General features: G+C 38.2%; 1 protein-coding gene across 1 annotated transcript in view; it reads right to left on the bottom strand.

The window, feature by feature from the left end:
- The window catches only part of LOC141350095 (uncharacterized), a 33,614-nt gene extending 13,827 nt beyond the window's left edge, over positions 1–19,787 (bottom strand). Inside the window, exons 1-6 of the mRNA XM_073854583.1 lie at positions 19,733–19,787; positions 17,211–17,284; positions 12,491–12,657; positions 11,276–11,489; positions 10,969–11,133; positions 10,757–10,873 (exon numbers count right to left, since the gene is read on the bottom strand). Of these exons, the coding sequence (XP_073710684.1) occupies positions 10,757–10,873; positions 10,969–11,133; positions 11,276–11,489; positions 12,491–12,657; positions 17,211–17,259 (712 nt within the window). The 5' untranslated portion in view covers positions 17,260–17,284; positions 19,733–19,787. The remainder of the gene's footprint in view (positions 1–10,756; positions 10,874–10,968; positions 11,134–11,275; positions 11,490–12,490; positions 12,658–17,210; positions 17,285–19,732) is intronic.
- Between the last annotated feature and the right edge of the window lie 3,288 nt (positions 19,788–23,075).

Here is a 23,075-nt window from a genome sequence, read left to right as displayed (position 1 = left end):
TTTGGTGTATTTTAGTGTAGCCTATGGTTTTACTACACTAACCATGTTTTTTTTGTTTTAACTGTAGTAAAACCATGGTTAATTTTCGTAAGGGTATTTAAACGTGTTTATCCCAAACTTTGTTATTAAAACTATAAGCACTGTAATGGTGACCTATTCAAGTATTTGCCCATCAAAAATTAAATCCTTGTTTGTAATTTATTTATTAATGTCACAAAGAATTGAACATTGTAATGTTTGTCTCCCAATTTACACTTTAGTAATAGTGTACACGCATGCATGTACATTATTTATATGAATTTACAATTTAAAGCATTTTTTTAAAGAATACAGCAAGTAACAACGAGTACATATAATTACTTTTTATTTATCACTGTTTAGATTTGGAAATAATCTTCTGTTGCACACAAAATAGAAACATTTCTCAAAACTACTCTTACAGCCCCCAATCCCAGCAATCCACTGTAGGACATGTCTGTAAAAATGCACAGGATATATGTCTGTAAATCCCATCAGAAAAACCCAAATTAACATTTTAATCCATCCTTTATTAAAAAGTTAATATTTCATCTCCCATGGTATAAGGCAAGCACACATGCAATCAGAGCGAAAAACTAAAAAAAAGAGAAGACTGATGGAGAAAGAAGAGTAATAGATAAAGTGAAAGAAAAAAAACTGCAACGTATTCAGTAAATAACTACAGCAGACATGTATCATCTTCATCAGAGCTCAGATCAGCACTGCTTGAATAAAGGGCTTCTGAGTCTTATTGCCAGCTGGGATATTTACATTCTTCAACAGTAATATGTTCGTTTATGATGTCTATTGTCTGATAACTTGTTTTTACAGTGCCCTGGTGAGCTCTTAACTGATGTAATTTTCTCTTCAACACACATTGAAGTCCTTGAATCCCATCATCTGGAAGATTCCAGGGGCCCGTACCATGAAAATGGTTAAACAAACTCAGGGTTACAGGATTAGTTTCAGGTTGACAAAACCAAGCCAATGTGCAGGCCTTGTTGGTAAAAGCTATTTTCATGGTACCCAAAACCCAGGATTTGCACAAACTAATCCTAAACAAAGCTGGTTAACCAGCTAAACCAGCTTCATGGTATAGGCCCCAGGGGTTAACTGTAAAACAAACACAAATGAAAATAAGGGTTAATTTCATGTGGCATCTGGCGAATATGAATACATGGTTACATATACAGTTGAAAGAAAAAGTATGTGAACCCTTTGGGCTTACTTGGATTTCTTCATAAATTGGTCAAAAAATGTGTTCTGATCTTCATCAAAGTCACAACAATAGAGAAACACAGTCTGCTTAAACTAATACCACACAAATATTATACGTTTTCATGTTTTTATTGAACACAACATGTAAACATTCATAGTGCAGGGTGGAAAAAGTATGTGAAACCCTAGGCTAATGACTTCTCCAAAAGCTAATTGGAGCCAGGAGTCAGCCAACCTGGGGTCCAATCAATGTGATGAGATTGGATGTGTTGATTAAAGCTGCCCTGTCCAATAAAAAACACAAACCAGTTTTGAGTTGGCTTTTCTGAAGAAGCATTGTCTGATGTGAACCATGCCTCGCACAAAAGAGCTCTCAGAAGACCTATGATCAAGAATTGTTGATTTACATAAAGCTGCAAAGGGCTACAAAAGTATATCTAAAAGCCTTGATGTCCATGTGTCCACGGTAAGACAGATTGTCTACAAATGGAGAAAGTTCAGCACTGTTGCAACACTCCCTAGACGTGGTCGTCCTGTAAAGATGACTGCAAGAGCACAGCACAGGATGCTCAATGAGGTAAAGAAGAATCCTAGAATGTCAGCTAAAGACTTACAGAAATCTCTGGCACATGCTAACATTTTTGTTGACAAATCTACAATAAGGAAAACATTAAACAAGAATGGACATCATGGGAGGACACCATGGAGGAAGCCACTGCTGTCCAAAAAAAAAAAAAAAAACATTGCAGCACGTTTGAAGTTTGCAAAAGAGCACCTGGATGTTCCACAGCACTACTGGCAAAACATTCTGTGGACAGATGAAACCAAAATTGAGTTGTTTGAATAGAACACACAACGCTATGTGTGGAGAACAAAAGGCAAAGCACACCAACATCAAAACCTCATCCCAACTGTGAAATATGGTGGAGGGGCCATCATGGTTTGGTGCTGCTTTGCTGCCTCAAGCCCTGGACGGTGTACTGTCATCGATGGAAAAATGAATTTCAAAGTTTATCAGACATTTTGCAGGAAAACTTAAGACCATCTGTCCGCCAACTGAAGCTTAACAGAGGATGAACGATGCAACAGGACAATGACCCAAAGCATAGAAGTAAATCAACAAAAGAATGGCTTCAACAGAAGAAAATACACCTTCTGGAGTGGCCCAGTCAGAGTCCTGACCTCAACCCGATTGAGATGCTGTGGCATGACCTCAAGAGAGTGATTCACACCAGACATCCCAAGAATATTGCTGAACTGGAACACTTTTGTAAAGAGGAATGGTTCAAAATTTCTCCTGACCGTTGTGCAGGTCTGATCTGCAACTATAGGAAACGTTTGGTTGAGGTTATTGCTGCCAAAGGAGGGTCAACCAGTTATTAAACCCAAAGGTTCACATACTTTTTCCACCCTGCACTATGAATGTTTACATTTTGTGTTCAATAAAAACATGAAAACGTATAATGCTTGTGCGGTATTAGTTTAAGCAGACTGTGTTTCTCTATTGTTGTGACTTAGATGAAGATCAGAACACATTTTACGACCAATTTATGAAGAAATCCAAGTAAGCCCAAAGGGTTCACATACTTTTTCTGGGTGGGGTCAACAAGGGCATTGTGGTGTTCAATGGCAAAAGCAAGCTTCTTTTTCTCCTCATTGATTTTTCTTCTTATTTTATTCCGTCCTTTGATTGTGGCTAAAACATAATGAATTAAAATTGGGAATTTTTTGCAGTAACAGCAGCAGGAGTAATAATGCAGAAGACAACAAACAAGTAGTTCTTTACTAGATATTTAACATACCAGTGTGTCTATAAAGACGATGCTGCTGTTGTTTAATGCACAAAGATAATTCTTCTATTGTGTTCCTTGTTGTCTGAATTGCAACATCACTGTCTCCTACAGTTGCTGTAAAAAGTGTCAAAAATTGCAATCATTAAAAAAATAGCATTTTCAAGTTGTAGCACACTTGTTTTTGCAAATGTATATGAAAAGACATGTTATAGCTTTTACATACTAGTGTGAGCCCACTCCTGAACATCTGTGACCATCATCTACAACCAGTTCATTTTCATTGTAGGTTCTTGTAGGCTTTCGGTGTCTTTCTTTAGATTCAGCTGAGTCTAAAACATACAAACCAATAAACCAGTGATATGGTTAGTTACAATGGCAAAAGTATGTGCAAGCGAGTGAGTATGTGCGAGCGAGCGAGTTTGTGCGAGCGAGCGAGTTTGTGCGAGCGAGCGAGTTTGTGCGAGCGAGCGAGTTTGTGCGAGCGAGCGAGTTTGTGCGAGCGAGCGAGTTTGTGCGAGCGAGCGAGCGAGTTTGTGCGAGCGAGTTTGTGCGAGCGAGTTTGTGCGAGCGAGCGAGTGAGTTTGTGCGAGCGAGTGAGTGAGTTTGTGCGAGCGAGCGAGTTTGTGCGAGCGAGCGAGCGAGCGAGTTTGTGCGAGCGAGTTTGTGGGAGCGAGCGAGCTTGTGCGAGTGAGTTTGTGCGAGCGAGTGAGCGAGTTTGTGCGAGCGAGTTTGTAAGAGAGAGAGAGATAAAGAGATAGAGAGACGAAGGTGAAGAGATGTGTCTTTCTTTAGATTCAGCTGAGTCTAAAACATACAAACCAATAAACCAGTGATATGGTTAGTTACAATGGCAAAAGTATGTGCGAGCGAGTGAGTTTGTGCGAGCGAGCGAGTTTGTGCGAGCGAGCGAGTTTGTGCGAGCGAGCGAGTTTGTGCGAGCGAGCGAGTTTGTGGGAGCGAGCGAGTTTGTGGGAGCGAGCGAGCGAGTTTGTGGGAGCGAGTTTGTGCGAGTGAGTGAGTGAGTTTGTGCGAGCGAGCGAGTTTGTGCGAGCGAGCGAGTTTGTGGGAGCGAGCGAGCGAGTTTGTGCGAGCGAGTTTGTGCGAGCGAGGGAGTGAGTTTGTGCGAGCGAGCGAGTTTGTGCGAGCGAGTTTGTGGGAGCGAGCGAGCTTGTGCGAGTGAGTTTGTGCGAGCGAGCGAGCGAGTTTGTGCGAGCGAGCGAGTGAGCGAGTTTGTGCGAGCGAGTTTGTAAGAGAGAGAGAGATAAAGAGATAGAGAGATAAAGAGATAGAGAGACGAAGGTGAAGAGACGTGTCTTTCTTTAGATTCAGCTGAGTCTAAAACATACAAACCAATAAACCAGTGATATGGTTAGTTACAATGGCAAAAGTATGTGCGAGCGAGCGAGTTTGTGCGAGCGAGTTTGTGGGAGCGAGCGAGCGAGCGAGCTTGTGCGAGCGAGCGAGCGAGTTTGTAAGAGAGAGAGAGATAAAGAGATAGAGAGACGAAGGTGAAGAGATGACATTTTGTAAAAAATGCCTGAAAATAAACTAATTAAAACACTTTAGTAATTCAAACACTTTCAAAAGCCTGATGCTTTAACATTTAACAGAAATAATAAAGATTAATCTAAATAAGGATTGCCTTTTGGTATCGTGTGCAAATAGTTTGGCACATATTTTGAGTCTTTTTTGCTCATTAACCCAATTTTGCGTAGCATGTAAACACCTAACAGGCTTTCTCACGGTTTTGTGTGCATGTGCGCATGTCTCCGCGTGTGAAAGATAAACATCAGCCGCGAAAGAAAGTGCAAAGTAACACATAAATGTCTCTGCTCTAGTAAAGCAGTAGCAGAGAATCTGCAAAAATAAAAACTGATGTTATATTTACAGGTTCTAGAGACACGAAAAGAGATAAAACAATATAGCTTAAGACAGATATGCCGTCAACTTTTTGATCGAATATTATGCGCTATAGGCGATGATGTCAATACCTGCGAGAAACCTGACAAATCTCCAAGTCCCATGTAAACACAGTTGTCTGCATAGCCGGTTTATTGATTTACATGTAAACGCATAAAAAACAGTTTTTTATAATAAGCAGATTTTTGATAGTTATCCGTTTATTTTGTGCATGTAAACGTACTCATTGATATAGGGGCAGTTTCCCAGACAGGGTTTAGAGATGAAGACACAACTAGGCCTTAAGTTATATTGGGAGATTTAGACTTTTTACAAACATACCCAACGACAAAAAAAAAAAAACATTAGTGTGAGCTAGAGATACAAAATAATAGGCAGGTTCTTTTATATGGCTGACCTGTATGAGAGAAAAGTACTCACTCTGCCATAGTGCACTGTCTTCATGTCAAGCATTCTTATGAATGCTAAACGGGACAATCCTGGAGCAGCCATTTTCAAGTCTTCGAAGGACACAAAGACTTTCTCATCATAAATGGTACAGAAGTTTACAGTTGCAGGCCAGTAGCCACTCTTCTGCATTTCTAGCACACCTGGTATCCATGTTTCTCTACATTGCACAGAGTGAAGATGGGGCAATGGTAGTTCGTAGCGACCTACAAAATAATTGTTAGTAAATGAAATGCAATACCAATGTATAATGACAGACTACAAATAATTTCCCAAAATGTACACACACTTTTAAAAGGAGGACATTAACTACACAACAGTCAAACCTTCAACTGTCCTGTGCAGAATGCAGATGTGTTTGTGTCATATTATTATAACTTGTCCAGAGTAATCACAATGAGCAAGGTTAAACAGGCAGGGGTTAGTTTTTTATATGCAGCTTGCAGCATTGGAACTTTACACAGAATTTAAACCAGAGAGTTTACAGATACATTTAAATACATAAATACATAAAGACATATGTAAAGCACATACTCTCATTTTGCCAACAACATATCCTGTTTTGCCTTCTATAGACAAAGAGATTCTAAACAATACAAGTGCCGATATTATAGATACTATAGCCTCAAAAATGTGCTTGTGAAGGAAATAAAATGTTGGACAACACAAATAGACAAAATGGCTACCGTTGTACACGTGGAGAAGCTTAAAAAAGTAAAACAATTAATTGGTGAGCATGGATCGCAGGTGTGCCAAGAGGTTTGGCAGCCAGGCAAGAATTCAAGGACCTGTAGCTAACATTGTATACATTCATTTTACACAGTAACAATCCCTTACGAAAATTAACCATGGTTTTACTACTGTTAAAACCAAAAACCATGGTTACTGTAGTAAAACCATGGTAACCACAAAATAACCATGGTTATGACAACCATGGTTTTCAAAAACCATAGTTAAACCATGGTTAGTGTAGTAAAACCATGGTTTTGCTGATAGTAATCAATACATCAAAAAAACATGGTTACTACACTTTTACCACAATAAAACCATGGACTTTTGTTATTGCTTCTATGTGGGAGTTTACCGTTCAGTCCAAAAAGCCATTTGTTCATATTGTTGCTGGTGAAACTGTCTATATGCTTGTATCATTAAAACTCAACATTCTGTTGCAAAAACGTGACACTTTGTTTTGCACATCATAATTAATATCATTACAACTGTCGTAATCTTAAAAATAATAAAATAGAAAATGTATAAATAAATTATATTTGTTCCACCAATCTCACATATTTTTCTTAAATGTTTCAGTAAAATAATACCGTAACTGCTTAAAAGTTTGGATGTTCAAGAAAAATACTGACCTTTGGATGTTGGTCTGGCCGTCCAAACAGCTCTATGGATTCAGTTAGAGAACGGTTCAGATGAATAATATGAATCGGTATGCAGCATATTATGCTAGTTTGATCTGAGAATACAGAGACAAAACAAATAAGTCAAATAATTATGAATTTATATTAGATTGATCATATTAAACACTAATCATTTAATGACTATCACCTGTTAAAACCTAGTATCAATTCAGTCGATGCACTTTTTCGATTAACTTACCACTCAAGTTATTATCTAACAAAAACCAACAACTGACTAAGAATATATTTAATAAAATAGAGCAGACATATAAATTAAAAATGTAAATAAATTTCCTCACCTGGAGAAGAGATGTCAACACCGTCGCTGAAATTGTAAATCTGTTGTAACGCTGAAATGAGTCCGGTCGGGAACGCGATCTGTTCTGGTTTTGTCCGATCATTATTTTAAATAAAAAGGAATTACATCGTAAAGTGTATAATGCTCTGTAGCAAGTAAGTATTAAAGTGCCAAAGTGTTTTAAACGGAGTATTAAATCTAATGCGCATTAAAAGCGCTTCATAAAAAAGCGGCTTCATAAGCAAATGTTACTGGATAACTACTGGTCAGAACACGTTTAATCTGTACGTATTTTAGGACATTTTACGTACATTTAGATACGTATCGATCCTGCAATTACGTCCAGATAATACGTAAAGGCACTATAAATACGTAAAAGCACATACGTATTGGACTGTTTAATTTACGTGTAAATATGTACGTTTTGTTTGTGAGACCAGGCTGCATCTACCAGTGGTAAATGACAAACATTAACCATAAATTCTGTCTATATTACTTGCAATAAGGCTAAAGTAATCATCTGTAAACAATATTACATAAATTTGTATGACTGCATCGGTTTAAAGATACGAATAATACAGTGGGTCCACTAGACCCACAAACATTGTCTAAGTAACAGAAATATGAACACCACACGAGGGTTAAATATTCAGGCTCTACGAGAATGCAGCTGTCCTGTCTTCAACTACACCTGCTCCCCTCTCCAGATCCATCCAGAGGATCAACAAGGATGAGGCTGTTGGGATCTACACTGTAAAAAGAATTCCGTAGATATTGCAGCTGGGTTGCCTGTAATTTACCGTAGATTTAAATTTATGTTTTTTACTGGCAACATTTTGTTCAAAGTTAAGTGAACATTAAACATTTAAAAGTCTTTGGGCCCTATTTTAACGATCTAAGCGCATTGTCTAAAGCGCACAGCGCAACGTCTAAATGGGTGTGTTCGAATCCACTTTTGCTAATTTGATGACGGGAAAAATGGTTTGTGCGCCGAGCGCAGTGTCGAAAAGGGTTGGTCCTATTGTAATGGGAGTATTTTGGGCGTAACATGCAATAAACCAATGAGAGTCTTAGCTCTCATCCCCTTTAAAAGCCTGTTGCGCTGGCGCTATGTCTAATCCCTATTTAGATGACGGACCTTGTAAACTGAAAAACTAAGCAGAGGAAGAAGATCACCAGTTTAAGATTAATGTTAAATAATTTTGTTGTTTTCACTTGTTTTGAAATTGTTATTTTTTATTAAAACCTTTAAAACCTGTTTTCTTTTAGTCATGGAAGTAAAAAAGCAGGCTTTTGATTGCTTTAAATGTATGGCTATCCAATATCATCAAAAAATAATTTACAAGTATGTAAGATAAGATTTGTACTCTAAAAATACTTTATTTGTAACAAAGAGGAGATAACGAATTCACAAACGGCTCTCCTTAAGGTTCAGCACTTGGACACCGTTTTTTTTAAACTAAAAGTTTTTTTAAGCATTACTTAAAAACGTTTCTCATCTCACCATATCCGCAGGTACAGAGTCATCATATACAATAAATCCGTGAGGTATTTAAAAAAAAACATTTAAAAACAGATGCATTTAAAGCAATGCATTTATTTACTTACCAGGCTACAGGTGAAGCAGCTCTTTGCGCCTTCTAATGTCTCATAATTGGTCCTCATTTATGTCCAAGAGACTCAATAATAATCTTTTACATTCAATCCTTTAATCTTTCATATTTAAAAGCGTTTTTGTGCTGCTGCGCATTCATGTACTATGTGATAAGCAAACCCGCGTTGTCCTCCCGTTTATAGGCGCATATTACTAATGCGTGTCACGGTGCGGTATACAACGAAAAAGGAACACTAAAGATGAACCCAAACGCAGACACGATATACAAAAATGAACTATGATTTTATTAATACAAAACAGAAACACCCATGTGGGGGGTAAAACAGATGATGAAACTAAAGACTGTGGTAAAACACAAACCAAAACACGGGAACAACAGGAACAGCTCTTCAACATGAAATACATGAACACAGAGCTAAACAACTTTGACAATGCACGCGCACACAACAGAGAACGAAAGGGCATTATAAAGACACCACATCAATGGGGAACAGGTGAACATAATTAATTACGTAAGACACGAGTACATAAGGGAGTAGGGTAAAAGTGACAAGACACTGGGAAAACGTGACACAAAAACATAATGTGAAAACACGTGTTCCCACACAGAACACAATGCTGTCATAGCCTTGCCCTCTAATATCAGACCTGAATCATACACTAAGGTCAGGCAAGACCATGACAGCCACAAGACACTGGGAACACGTGGAAGCCACACATACCATATGACTCCACATGTCCCCACACAGAACATAGTACTGTCATGGACTTGCCAAATGTACTCAGACCTTAATTTAGTACAAAAGGTCTGACAAGCCCATGACAATGCGCTCTTTAAATAACAAAAAACATTATTGCGCCATTGACTTTAGACTTTAGACCAGGTTTTTGTTGGTAAATGGCGTAGTCTATTTTAGTTGCCTCAAAATAGCAACGCGCCAACAATGCGCCTGAACATGGGCGCAAAAGGGGGCGCAAATGCATTTGCTATTTAAACAACGTGGTGCTAAACGTGAAAAATATATTGCGCAGGGTGGAAACTAGCGAAAGACATATTGCGCAGCATTGCGCCGGGTGTAAGATAGAGCCTTTGTCTTTACAGAGTAAATCTAAAAAAAAACAGCATCAAGCAAAACATTCTGGGAAACAAAATCTGAAGCAAAAAACAGAAAAAGGTTGATGATGATTTCTGGTTCCCAGAATGCTTTGCATGAGGCTGTTATTGTATAGTTTTATTCTATTAAGATAAAGACTTGTTAATATTTAAAATTTATTTAACTTTGAACAAACTTTTGCCAGTAAATAACATAAATGTAAATCTACGTAAATTATCGGCAACCCAGCTGCAATAACATTGTAATTTCTGCGGATTTTTTTACAATGTATTAATCACAGCATTCACAATTTAACACACTTCAACACCTTATTATGATACCCGCACATATGTTGGGAAAGATACTGAAAAATTGTTAAATGTTTTTAAATGGGTCAGATTGTATATCTTTCTTTCGGTGCTACATAAATAAACCAAATCGAATTACAAATGCAGATCTGCTTGGTATATATCTAAACTTCATAAACAAGTTTTTATACAGTACGACAATTTGTGATTGTTTATTGATTGTCACAAAATGGGGGTATTCAAACCATTTATAAAGTCCTCCTTCCTCTGGAACCTGTCCTCTAATGGCTGACACAACACATACAGGTAAGGGTGCCTGCACAGAATGGCATAGGCCCAGCGGATAACTTGCCTATGCTGTATTTAATGGTATTGTCTGGAGATGGGAAAACTACCAATATTGATTAACTGAATATTGACTAGTGACATCAAAAATTGTGACTTAGCGTGCATCTCATTTCTCTGTCTTACCCCTTCCCCTTCCCCCTTCCCCCTTACCCCTTCACCTCGGTTTTGTGCGTTCGTGTGAGGCGAAATGGTGTCTCAATTCTCAGTTTGATCAAGGGCTAGGGCCAAGGCGTAGGGATACATAGCCCTCGAAACGAAGTGTGAAAAACTCATGAGTGCTTTTCTTACGCGGCATGACGGACAGGGTGATGTTACACTTTGCCGATCTGAGTTCATTGGTGGACGTGCAGAGGAAGTAACCAGAAGTGTCTTTGGAAATGTTGTAGAGTGACAAGATTCCATTTTCTAATAAGAGATCAAGATAGATCTGTTGATGATGCACGTTTTAACATTTAAACATCATTAAACGTTCATACACACACACACAAAACACAACGTACGGTCAGTAGTCTTGAGTGGGTTTTGTCGAGGGACATTATTGACATCAAAGTTTTGCCACTTGTAGGTGGGTGTTGGCGTCCCCTCTTCAGAGAAACACGTGAGGTTTATGTTCTGACCGTACTCTGCTACACCAACAACTTTACAGAGAGGCGTTGATGGAGCCACTGTCACAAGGTAGATAATCACACGGTGTTTGATTATAGAGATTTTTTTCACCACATGGATGGACATTTGCAGTAAAATCTGTGTCATATTTAACACTTTTCAAAAAAATTAGATGAGAGTTCATGAAAGTCATATCATTACCCAAGACTGTAAGTTTAGTCTCGGCCGACTGTCCGCCCTCTTCATCATCCGGATCCTGAACTTTGCACTCATAACCCCGCGTGTCGAGGCTGGTGACGGCGCTGAGCTTCAGGTTGGCGAATCCTTTTTGGATATTGACTTCCAAACTCGCCCGGCCTTTATATTTCCTGCTGATAAAAACTTTATCAGCGTTGAAATATGTGGCAATGATGCTCTATAAAAGTAAAGGGGAAAACCAACAAAACATTCAAATACTGCATTTTCACATTGAATTATTTATAGTTTGTATGTAATCTTATTAAACTTTAGGAAACGCAAAGGGGCGCTGTATAGCTGTGGTCACATGTACTGTAGACTGCTAAATAGAGATGAATGTTTTCACTAAAAACACAGGGGAACAATTCATCATAAATCACACAATCATTTTATATTTCTTCATTGATAACTCAATGTATTATAGACGGGTTGCACGGCGACGTCATTAACTGGTTGCGCGCGCAACCGAGAGGCATAAAGAAGAGAAGTGCATTGTGTTGTATGCTAGTAGCTGTGTCTGTAAGTTAAAATGCCAAGGAGTTGTTGCGTGGAAAATAGTACCAACAGGGTCAGTGCTGGGTGCATGATGTTAACATACCCGTAGATGCCACTTTTACGTTCCTAGCCTAACACTATAATTTATACATGTATCACAGTAGCACTGCAAAAATAAAGACAGAAAAACAGATCCAACTAAAATCAAGTTTTATTTATTTACAAACAATAAAGAACGCTTCAATAATTAAGGTTGTTGCAGTAGCGGATCAGCTCACCAAGCAGGCTTTCTGCCTCCTGGATGCGTGAGCACCCTGTAATGTTTGTAAACTTGCAACCCGTCTATTGGGATGTTGGGCATTGTTAGGCGGTGGCTACAGTAAGTGGTTGACCTGACTAGCAGCCCAAGTCTTTATGATTTTTTGCTGTCTTGTGTTGAAACATAGATGCAAAAAAACAAAGCACACAATCAGATATTGGTCTTATATGAGTGAAGATGCTTAGTTTGGTGTAGTTCAGATGAATTTTGGGTTGAGCTCTTCCTAACTAACATCATTATTCATGGTCTTTGGTTACAGGCAGGGTGATACTTTTGCATGTTTTTAGCAATGTTAATCATTTTCATGTACTGATTTTTTTCTATAAAGCTGCTTTGTGACAATACACATTTGTCTGATTTCTTACATCAGCAACGTCAGGTGAGTTTGAAACCGCTGTCCATGACACAATAGCGTCAGAAACTCCCATCGCTGGAATTGTAAATGTACACGTCAAAGTTGCATCGTCTCCTCGGGCAACCTTATATTCTTTCTGTGGGATGGTAACGGTCATGGCCAAACTCACTTGTACTCCTGTGAAAACACACACACACACACACACACACACACACACACACACACACACACACACACACACACACAGGGAAAAGAGTTTGTAGCCTGAGGAAGTCACCAAGTTTTATTAATTTCTTCCTTTGGGTTATATGAAATGTTATTGCTCTTTCATCATTGCTCATAGAGATTATTGGAGATTTAAGTTGTCATTTTTCAACTTTGAGATGTTTCTCCTTAAAGGATAATTCCGGTATTTAACACTTTGAGTCTCATTTCTGGTTTGTTTTGGATGAACTACAGTGATGGACACAGAAATTTTGACAATGGGTCGTGTCTTGAGTTTTTGACTCGTTTAGAAGCATCTCTTGACTGCTTCAGAATGGAAGTCAATGGCCATGCACAAACATGTCATTAAAACAACACTTAACGTTCATTTTCAAAACTGTGCTGCTCGCCGAGTGGTTCGTGGTGTTCGTTGATGATTGAAAACAAGTTGTGTAGCGAAATACAGTTTCTGTCGTGTTTTATTTGGCATTTTGTAAAATTCCATTGACTTCCCTTGGAAGACGCATTGCTCGCTGATATATCACTCCGCCGCCGGGAAACAGAAAAGGGTCTGTTTACTTTCAGAAGAAATGTATCCCATATTTGTAGGGCTGACATTCGATTCGTGGGTTGACATTCGATTTTCAGTTTTGAGATTCGAATATATATATATATATATATATATATATATATATATATATATATATATATATATATATATATATATATATAAATATTTTACAGCGTTAATGCAGAGCTTTTGCCAAGCAGGAAGTGCGCTTCACGCTCCCGCTCTATAGGTGGCGCAGAGAGACCAACATCTATAGCCAACAGCACTAGTGGAAGAGATCACCTCAAACGGAAAGCACGCTTCCTGCTTTGGCATTCACGCTAATAGTGTTGTAAATAACGTTCAGTTTCTTGCAAAAACTGATTGATTTGCTTCATAAGACGTCAATATGTCACACGGAGTTATGGGGGATTACTGTTGTATTGGATATATATGCTTTAGCTCTTAAAGTGTGCGGATCTGTTGACTTGCATGACGGAGCACTGGGGTTTCTGCAAAATATCTTCTTTATTGTTTTGCTGATGAAAAAACATATTGGATGGTGTAAGTGTTTTAAATAAACTTGATTTTGAAAGTATGCTACCGTTTTATTACAGTTTGTTGGACTACGTTCATTCATGCTTCAGACTCAAATATAGAGCGGAAGTATATACGCGGTTGTGAGGTATCTGAAAAAATAGTTCCACTATAGCAAATAACACGGACTGAAATCATACATTGCGCTGATATATTTGTTTTTAATCATCAACGAACACCACGAACCACTCGGTTTTGAAAATTAACGTTAAGTGTTGTTTTAATGACATGTTTGTGCATGGCCATTGACTTCCATTCTGAAGCAGTCAAGAGACGCTTCTAAATGAGTCGAAAAGTCAAGACACGACCCATTGTCAAAATTTCTGTGTCCATCACTGTAGTTCATCCAAAACAAACCAGAAATGAGACTCAGGGTGTTGAATACCGGAATTATCCTTTAAAGTCCTCAAGAGAATAATAATAGAATAAGAGTACACGTTCTTTCTTCTTTCTTTCTAAAAATATTTCCTCAGGAGAAATGGAACTGAAGAGTTCATTGAAACTCATTTATCATTGAAAGTGTTGTTGTTGTTTTTTTTACAATGAAAGTGTTAAGGGCGTTGGCCGTGAGCCGCAGCCTGCAGGTCGATCAGAGTTACTACAGCTGTTGTTCAGGTGACATCTGCTAAACTTTAGTTATTCTCATGAAATCACTCAGTTAGAAACAGTTTTGTCTTTTTGCATTACTAAGGTTTACATTTACTTACTTTTCTATTCTATTACAGTTTTTTTACTCTAGCTACAATCTGCAATACCAAAAGTCACCTGAGCTAAACTGTTCACATCACCTGCAAAACTCACTTCAAGCAACACAACTCTTACAGTTTTTTTTATTTGCTTTGGTACTATTTTCACAGTGGTAAAACCTCACAACTATTTGTTCAAAACTCAAAGCAGATCATCAAATAGTCAGTTTTTTCAAACATGTAATCACATGTTCAATTGGCTTAGTACAACACACAAAATTATACATTCACTTTTCACCACACTTAATCATTGTGTTATCAAAGAAATACCTTTCATATGAAGTCATTCTCTTTCACAATGCAATGCTCGCAATACTTTTGATATGCTTCTCATCTCATTTGCGTAAATACATTTGACCAGCACTTAATCCAACTGATCTTAATGGTTAATCACTGAACCATTTGGTAAACCTATGTATTTTCATTTCAGCAATATACAGTATATGAATTTTGAGAACTACAGAAATAAAACCTGTGTTTGTACGAACATATGTAACCACAAAAAAAATACTCTTTATTGCTAATTGATTAACATAGTGGTAACCACAGTTGGTCATTACAGTAGATATACTGTAAAAGTTGGGTGTGTAAACACTGGCAATTTCTTTCAACATGGAGCAAGACAGACAGCAAGAACAAGAAGATCTTGTGGACAAGGGATCTGTTGGAGAGGTGGGCATGGGCCCCCACAGAGATGTCAAAGAGGTGGACGAAAATCTACGGCCAAATGCTCAAAACAGGCTTGATCCAAATAACTGTAATGTAATGTAATGTGTGCACTAAATGTTCTCATTCAGTTACATTATAGAAAGTATAGCTATATTACAATTATATCTAAAAAATAAAAACTACTGTAATTTGCTCAAATGATTGTAGAGAATGTCTTTATTGATCCTTCACTTGATGACACAGATGATGGATATTTTGAAAATTATAGATTATGTATGTAATGTAAGCGTATTGTCTAATGTGAAACTGTGTATTATGTATTTATAGTATATATATATAGACCATTTCAAAAGATGTAAACAACACTGGTCCAGAAGCACTTCCTGTTTCAGTTTTTTTTACAGTTTTTTTCGATTGCTAAGCGACGGTGGGCACAACTGGAGTCACAAGTGCAAAACTCTTACTACAGTCTGCACAGCAGCAGTTCATGTGGACCAAACTCTAGTTAATTTTTCAATGCTTGAACACAGTTTTCAAAACTCTACACACTTATCCCATGAATTTAAACACAACCTGCACAACACTGTGGATTTACAGCACTTTGTTCAAATGCTAACACACTGCTGTCAAAACTGTGAACCACACATTCAAAACAGAATTGATTTCAGCCTTGTGCCTTTCAAACACTGCTGATTGCAATTTTATATAAATATAAATTCCAATGCCATATATATATAAAATATTACTTTTTGTATAAATATGATAGGTAGAGCTCAGAAAGACTAATTTTGGAAATGGAACAAGGAAGACGGGTTCGTGGAGGAAGAAGGGTGGCATGTAGTGGCCTGAGAGAGAGGCAGGATTAGCCCCTCAATTATTTGTTTGAATTACAGTATGTACTTTTAGTTTCTACCTTTTTTTCTCATTACTGTAATTCCATAAATTACTACAAACTATTGAAGCAAACTGCTAATTTTCATTTACCTTAAAGAATTATGATGTTCTAAAAAAATCATGTGATAAATCAATCAATCTAAAAAAATCATGTGATAAATCAATCAATCAATAAATAATTATTTGAAGAAAACATTACTTTGTATGAAGTCACTGAAATTGTTCAATCTGTAAAGATAAAAAGTTAGTATTTTCTGTATTGGTGTTTGATGTTAATGTTTTTCCTCTCAGTGTGTTGTGAGTGACAGTGTGTGTTATCTCATTGAGGGTTGTGTTTAGTGTTTGGCTGCACTGAGCTGTTTTGAGTCATGTGTTTAGAGTTGTGTTGCTTGAAGTGAGTTTTGCAGGTGATATGTACAGTTTAGCTCACGTGACCTTTGGTATTGCAGACTGCAGCTAGAGTTTTGCACATGTAGCTCCAGTTGTGCCCACTATCGTTTAGCAATCGAAAAAAAACTGTAACACTAGATAAACGTTGGAATAAAATACAACTCACAGAACATATAAAACTGAATCAAAAAGTTAAACAAACATCTTAAAGATAATGATATATGTGAAATAAAAAAACAGTCACAAACTGAAACAGGAAGTGTTTCTGGACCAGTGTTGTTTACATCTTTTTTGGTTAAAGTCATGGGATAACTGTGTAAAGTTTTGAAAACTGTGTTTAACTAATGAAAAATGAACTAGAGTTTGGTCCACATGAACTGCTGCTGTGCAGACTGTAGTTAGAGTTTTGCAAATGTGACTCCAGTTGTGCCCACTGTCGTTTAGCAATCGAAAAAAAACTGTAATCCAAACATACAAAGTTACCTAGTTAATACAAATGAAAGTCAGGTTGATTATTTTCACCTTGTTTCATTTTATGAGTTGTTTAAAATGTTAGAGAGCATTGTTGTGTCTCAAAGTGTTACAGTTTATCTGGATATGACCATCTGTCTGAAATCAACTCTTTCTGGGTGTGGCTCTATACTGCAACAATAAAGAAATTAATTTATATTAAAACTTACCACCAAAAAGCAGGAGACAAATCCCAAATACTCCATTTATAGATGCCATTCCTCTGAGCCGCAGTCAGTTTGTGCTGGAAGAGAAAATTAAAGGATCACGGCCGGTCTGTTACCTGAAACTCAGTCACAGAGTCAATGAGAGCAGAAATGAAATACACAGCAAAGATCCGCCCTAAAAGTCAAATCTCATCTTGCCCTCCCGCTCTCGGATGGCTCACTATTTCTCTTGAACTCACTGTGTGTGTATGCGTGTGTGTATGATGTTTCTTTTGAAGAAGAACTACAGAATATAATTTGACATCATTCGTTATTTATGATCATTCTCTTCAGTAATTAAAAAAAATAAACTCATTTCTCAATTTTAGTCACTGTTGTGTGTAAAATGGTTGTGAGTCTGTGAACTTAAAGTGAAAAACATACACTGATGATTTGAATCACATCCGGAGAGATTGGTTTGACAAGAACCACATGAGGAAGGAGTGCCAGCACACAACACACACACACACACACACACACACACACACACACACACACACACACACACACACACACACACACACACACACACACACACACACATTCTGGTTTCCATGTTTTGTGGGGACATTCCATAGACGTAATGCATTTTATACTGTATATTCTATTCCCCTAACCTACCCCATTCCCTAACCCCAACCATCACAGAAAACTTTCTGCTACTTCACATTTTCAAGAAACATCATCTTGTTTGATTTATAAGGTTGTTTCCTCATGGGGACATCAAAATGTCAGGTATTGGTCCCCGCAACGTGATAATTACCAGGTACACACACACACACACACACACGCACGCACGCACGCACGCACGCACGCACGCACGCACGCACACAAACCGATATACATACAAACTCACTCATTCATTCATTCATTTACACACATGCACGCACACACACTGAACTAAATGTAAATTGTGTATAATCATTATTTACAGTTTTTTTTATTCGCTTTGGTACTAAGTAAGGTGTAAATTTTCAAAAGTCTTAGTACAAACATCCAAACTGATCACACTTGTAACGCAGCTAGTCATTCTTTCAAAACTTGACGTAATGCTTTCAGTATATTGCTGCGTAATGTTTTCAGACAGTCCACATAATCATTGTTTCAAATACAACATTATTGTAATATGTAATGAGAACATTTGGTTTAATCACCGAAACACAACGGTATGATCTTCTTTCAGTTTAGTACTTTTAACAATCATTTCATCCAACAGCAAACAATGCAAGATACATGTTTCAAATCAGCCTTAAAAGTGCTGAAATTAATATGCTACAGTGCTATAAAATACATATCACACAGTTTTACATTAGGCAATACACTTACATTACTTACATAATCTATAATTTCCAAAATATCCATCCTATGTGTAATCAAGTGAAGGATCAATGAAGACATCTTTTACATTCATTTGAGCAAATTACAGTAGTTTTTATTTTTCAGATATAATTGTAACATAGCTATACTTTCTATAATGTAACTGAATGAGAACATTTAGTGCACACATTACATTACATTACAGTAATTTGGATCAAGCCTGTCTTGAGCATTTGGCCATAAATTTTCATCCCCCTATTTGACCTCTCTGTTGGTGCCCATGCCCACCTCTCCAACAGATCCCTTGTCCACAAGATCTTCTTATTCCTTGCTGACTGTCCTGTTTCATGTTGAAATAAATTGCCAGTGTTTACACTCCCACTTTTACAGTATATCTACTGTAATGACCAACTGTGGTTACCACTATGTAAATCAATTAGCAATAAAGAGTATTTTATCATGTGTGGTTACATATGTTCGTACAAACACAGGTTTTATTTCTGTAGTTCTCAAAATCCATATACTGTATATTGCTGAAATGAAAATACATAGGTTTACCAAATGGTTCAGTGATTAACCATTAAGATCAGTTGGATTTAGTGCTGGTCAAATGAATTTACGCAAATGAGATGAGAAGCATATCAAAAGTATTGCGAGCATTGCATTGTGAAAGAGAATGACTTCATATGAAAGGTATTTCTTTGATAACACAATGATTAAATGTGGTAAAAAAGTGAATGTATCATTTTGTGTGTTGTACTAAGTCAATTGAACATGTGATTACATGTTTGAAAAAACGGACTATTTGATGATCTGCCTTGAGTTTTGTGCTGGCAGTTGTGGGGTTTTGCCACATACTTGTGAAAATTGTACCAAAGCGAATAAAAAAACTGTAACCAGTCACTGCGGTGGCTTAACTTCTCTAATCTAATTTCGGTTAAGGGTAAAATAATAATCTGCCATCTACAGCAGCGCCTCAGCTGTCTGTGTTTAAGTGATTAAAACTGTTGCAAACATTTAACATCTATAAAGATCTTACAGTCCAATCAAGTTATATGTTGTGTGTTGTGTGTGTGTGTTCACAGTAATGAATGTTACAGTCGAGTTACACAAACACTGTAAAATAAACACAAACAGATGTACGTGTGCGTGTAGCTTGCAAGCTATACTGAAAGTTGTTTCTTCATTTTAAAGTCAGAGGAAGAAAGAAAAACACGATTACAGACAGACAGATTTAAATTACACATATCTCTCACGCACGGCTGATGATTGGCTGATGTTGGAATTGAATTGGCGGATGGAGGTTTTTGATTGGTGATAATGGTGTCAGTAATGAGCGCGTCCTCGAGCACAGCGCGTGCCACTGATCTCAGTGATTGATTAAAATCTAAGCACGGGAATGTCAATTCTTCAGTTATTCTGCTGAGATCAGTTTCTTTTTCATCTTAAGCAGCTGTAAAGATCTATATATATTTACAGTTTTTTCAGTCACTAACAAGCGTTTGTCCAAACAGTTGTCACATTTTCAAAACTCTAAACACAATTAGCACAGCATCGTTTTTTTGTGGCCATACCATTCGCTTACATTTTCTTAACAGACAAGCTATACGTCCCAACAAAACTATGGATTGTTTTTGTAGTATTTACGAATGTTAACACACAACATCCCACAATAGCAAAAGCAATATTCCAAACCTTAGATACAGTATAAAAACCTTTGCTTCTGCAATGAGATCAGTACAGAAACAATATATCTCAGCTGATAATAAAAAGAAAATTGTATAATTGACACACAACTGATTTATGTTGGGTAAATTGGGCCAACCACATCTGATTCCAGTCTGGCTTACAGTGGCAGGGGTTATTCCTATTACATTGACACTAAAAGGAGGACTTTAAGGACTGCAGGAGCAGTGAGAGGTGCAGGAGCAGTGAGAGATGCAGTGAGAGATGCAGGACAGTGAGAGGTGCAGTGAGAGGTGCAGGACAGTGAGAGATGCAGTGAGAGGTGCAGTGAGAGGTGCAGGACAGTGAGAGATGCAGTGAGAGGTGCATGACAGTGAGAGATGCAGTGAGAGGTGCAGGACAGTGAGAGGTGCAGTGAGAGGTGCAGGACAGTGAGAGATGCAGTGAGAGGTGCAGTGAGAGGTGCAGGACAGTGAGAGATGCAGTGAGAGGTGCAGTGAGAGGTGCAGGACAGTGAGAGATGCAGTGAGAGATGCAGGACAGTGAGAGGTGCAGTGAGAGGTGCAGGACAGTGAGAGGTGCAGTGAGAGGTGCAGGACAGTGAGAGATGCAGTGAGAGGTGCAGGACAGTGAGAGATGCAGTGAGAGATGCAGTGAGAGGTGCAGTGAGAGGTGCAGGACAGTGAGAGATGCAGTGAGAGGTGCAGTGAGAGGTGCAGGACAGTGAGAGATGCAGTGAGAGGTGCATGACAGTGAGAGATGCAGTGAGAGGTGCAGGACAGTGAGAGGTGCAGTGAGAGGTGCAGGACAGTGAGAGATGCAGTGAGAGGTGCAGTGAGAGGTGCAGGACAGTGAGAGATGCAGTGAGAGGTGCAGTGAGAGGTGCAGGACAGTGAGAGATGCAGTGAGAGATGCAGGACAGTGAGAGGTGCAGTGAGAGGTGCAGGACAGTGAGAGGTGCAGTGAGAGGTGCAGGACAGTGAGAGATGCAGTGAGAGGTGCAGGACAGTGAGAGATGCAGTGAGAGATGCAGTGAGAGGTGCAGTGAGAGGTGCAGGACAGTGAGAGATGCAGTGAGAGGTGCAGTGAGAGGTGCAGGACAGTGAGAGATGCAGTGAGAGATGCAGTGAGAGGTGCAGGACAGTGAGAGATACAGTGAGAGATGCAGTGAGAGGTGCAGGACAGTGAGAGATGCAGTGAGAGGTGCATGACAGTGAGAGGTACAGTGAGAGGTACAGTGAGAGGTACAGTGAGAGGTGCAGGAGCAGTGAGAGGAGGAGGGCCAGGGAGAAGACCAGGCCCAAGCAGAGGGCAATGTAGAGAATGCATGGTGGTGGCACTCCAAGGGCTGCAAGAACAGTAGTTAATTCACTGATTTCACTAAGAGAGGCTAGTGAATGAGTGCAGCTCAATTGGAGGTGGTCAACAGTTGCCTCCATTATACGCATCTTTCAACAAACCAACTGGTTGCTTTTTACATGAATTGTTTCTATTCTCACGTGATCTGTCAATAAGGTCATACAGTAATGCATATGTAGAATTTTTTTGTCCCTCTAAAGATTGCAACATCTTCCACCCTCTGGGGGAAGAGGAAAGCTCCACAAAAATGATCAAGATCAATAGTGTAAACTTTTTCTGTTCTATCATATTGTGTTTCTACTTTACCTCCTGTAGTCAGGGAAAAACTGTGTTTTACTGAAATGCGTTTGAATGTGAACATTGCTGTACATGTGGACATACAGTTCCCAACTAAGACATTTAGCGTAAACACGGTGGATTGCATGTTTTGCATGCAAATACCTGTAAAACTGAAACTTGCTTACACACAATTCTCAAAACTGCACACACAAAATGCAAAATAGCACATATCTCTTTCAAAATGCAACACTGCATTCAAAATGCCACAAACACATGTCAAAATGAAGCATTTGCATCAAATGGCAAACACTTCTTTCAAAATAATAAATTTTTGGATATACCATGTAAACACTGCTGTTCTAAATCTAAAGCTCTTTGGTCTTTCATAGGCTTATATCTACATTTCAATATAATGTTCTACAGTGAAAGTAATCTGCTGAGAGGGGTAACAAGTACACCAGAAACGCCAATGCAACGTAGAAACAGAAAATATTTACAGTTTTACCAATTGCTTACACACGTTTTCAAAACTAAGTCTCCTTTTTTTCAAAACTCTACACACAATTCTCAAAACTGCACACACAAAATGCAAAGTAGCTCACATCTCCTTCAAAATGCAACACTGCATTCAAAATGCCATAAACACATGTCAGAATGAAGCATTTGCATCAAATGGCAAACACTTCTTTCATAATAATGCATTTTTGGATATCCCATCTAAACACTGCTGTTCTAAATCTAAAGCTCTTTGGTCTTTCATGGGCTTATATCTACATTTCAATACAATGTTCTACAGTGAAAGTAATCTGCTGAGAGGGGTAACAAGAAGACTAGAAGTGCAAATGCAATGTAGAAACAGAACATATGTATTAGTCCAAACATTACTGTTGTATACAATAGCATTCAACAAAACTATACACATGTAAACCAAAAGTATATTCTTTACAGTAGAATACAGTAAATTGTGTGGTGTCCCGGTCCAGGAATTGGCAGGGGAGGTGGGGTGCAGATTGCCAAAACAGTGACCTTTGACCTATCTATACTACTGTAAAGAAAAGGTTAGTGATCAGTTAAGCATTTAGTGTTTGCACATGTGAGCAGTCTGTCTGTGTGACCTGGTGAATAAGTCTAGCATTTTGATTGGTTGTGTTTGGAAAAGGAAAGCAAGTGACTTCCTCATAGATCTTT

The sequence above is a fragment of the Misgurnus anguillicaudatus genome, chromosome 16, assembly GCF_027580225.2.
Source record: "Misgurnus anguillicaudatus chromosome 16, ASM2758022v2, whole genome shotgun sequence".
Classification (NCBI taxonomy): domain Eukaryota; kingdom Metazoa; phylum Chordata; class Actinopteri; order Cypriniformes; family Cobitidae; genus Misgurnus; species Misgurnus anguillicaudatus.
Note: the sequence above shows the minus strand (reverse complement) of the source record. Positions and strands in the feature narration are given on the sequence as shown.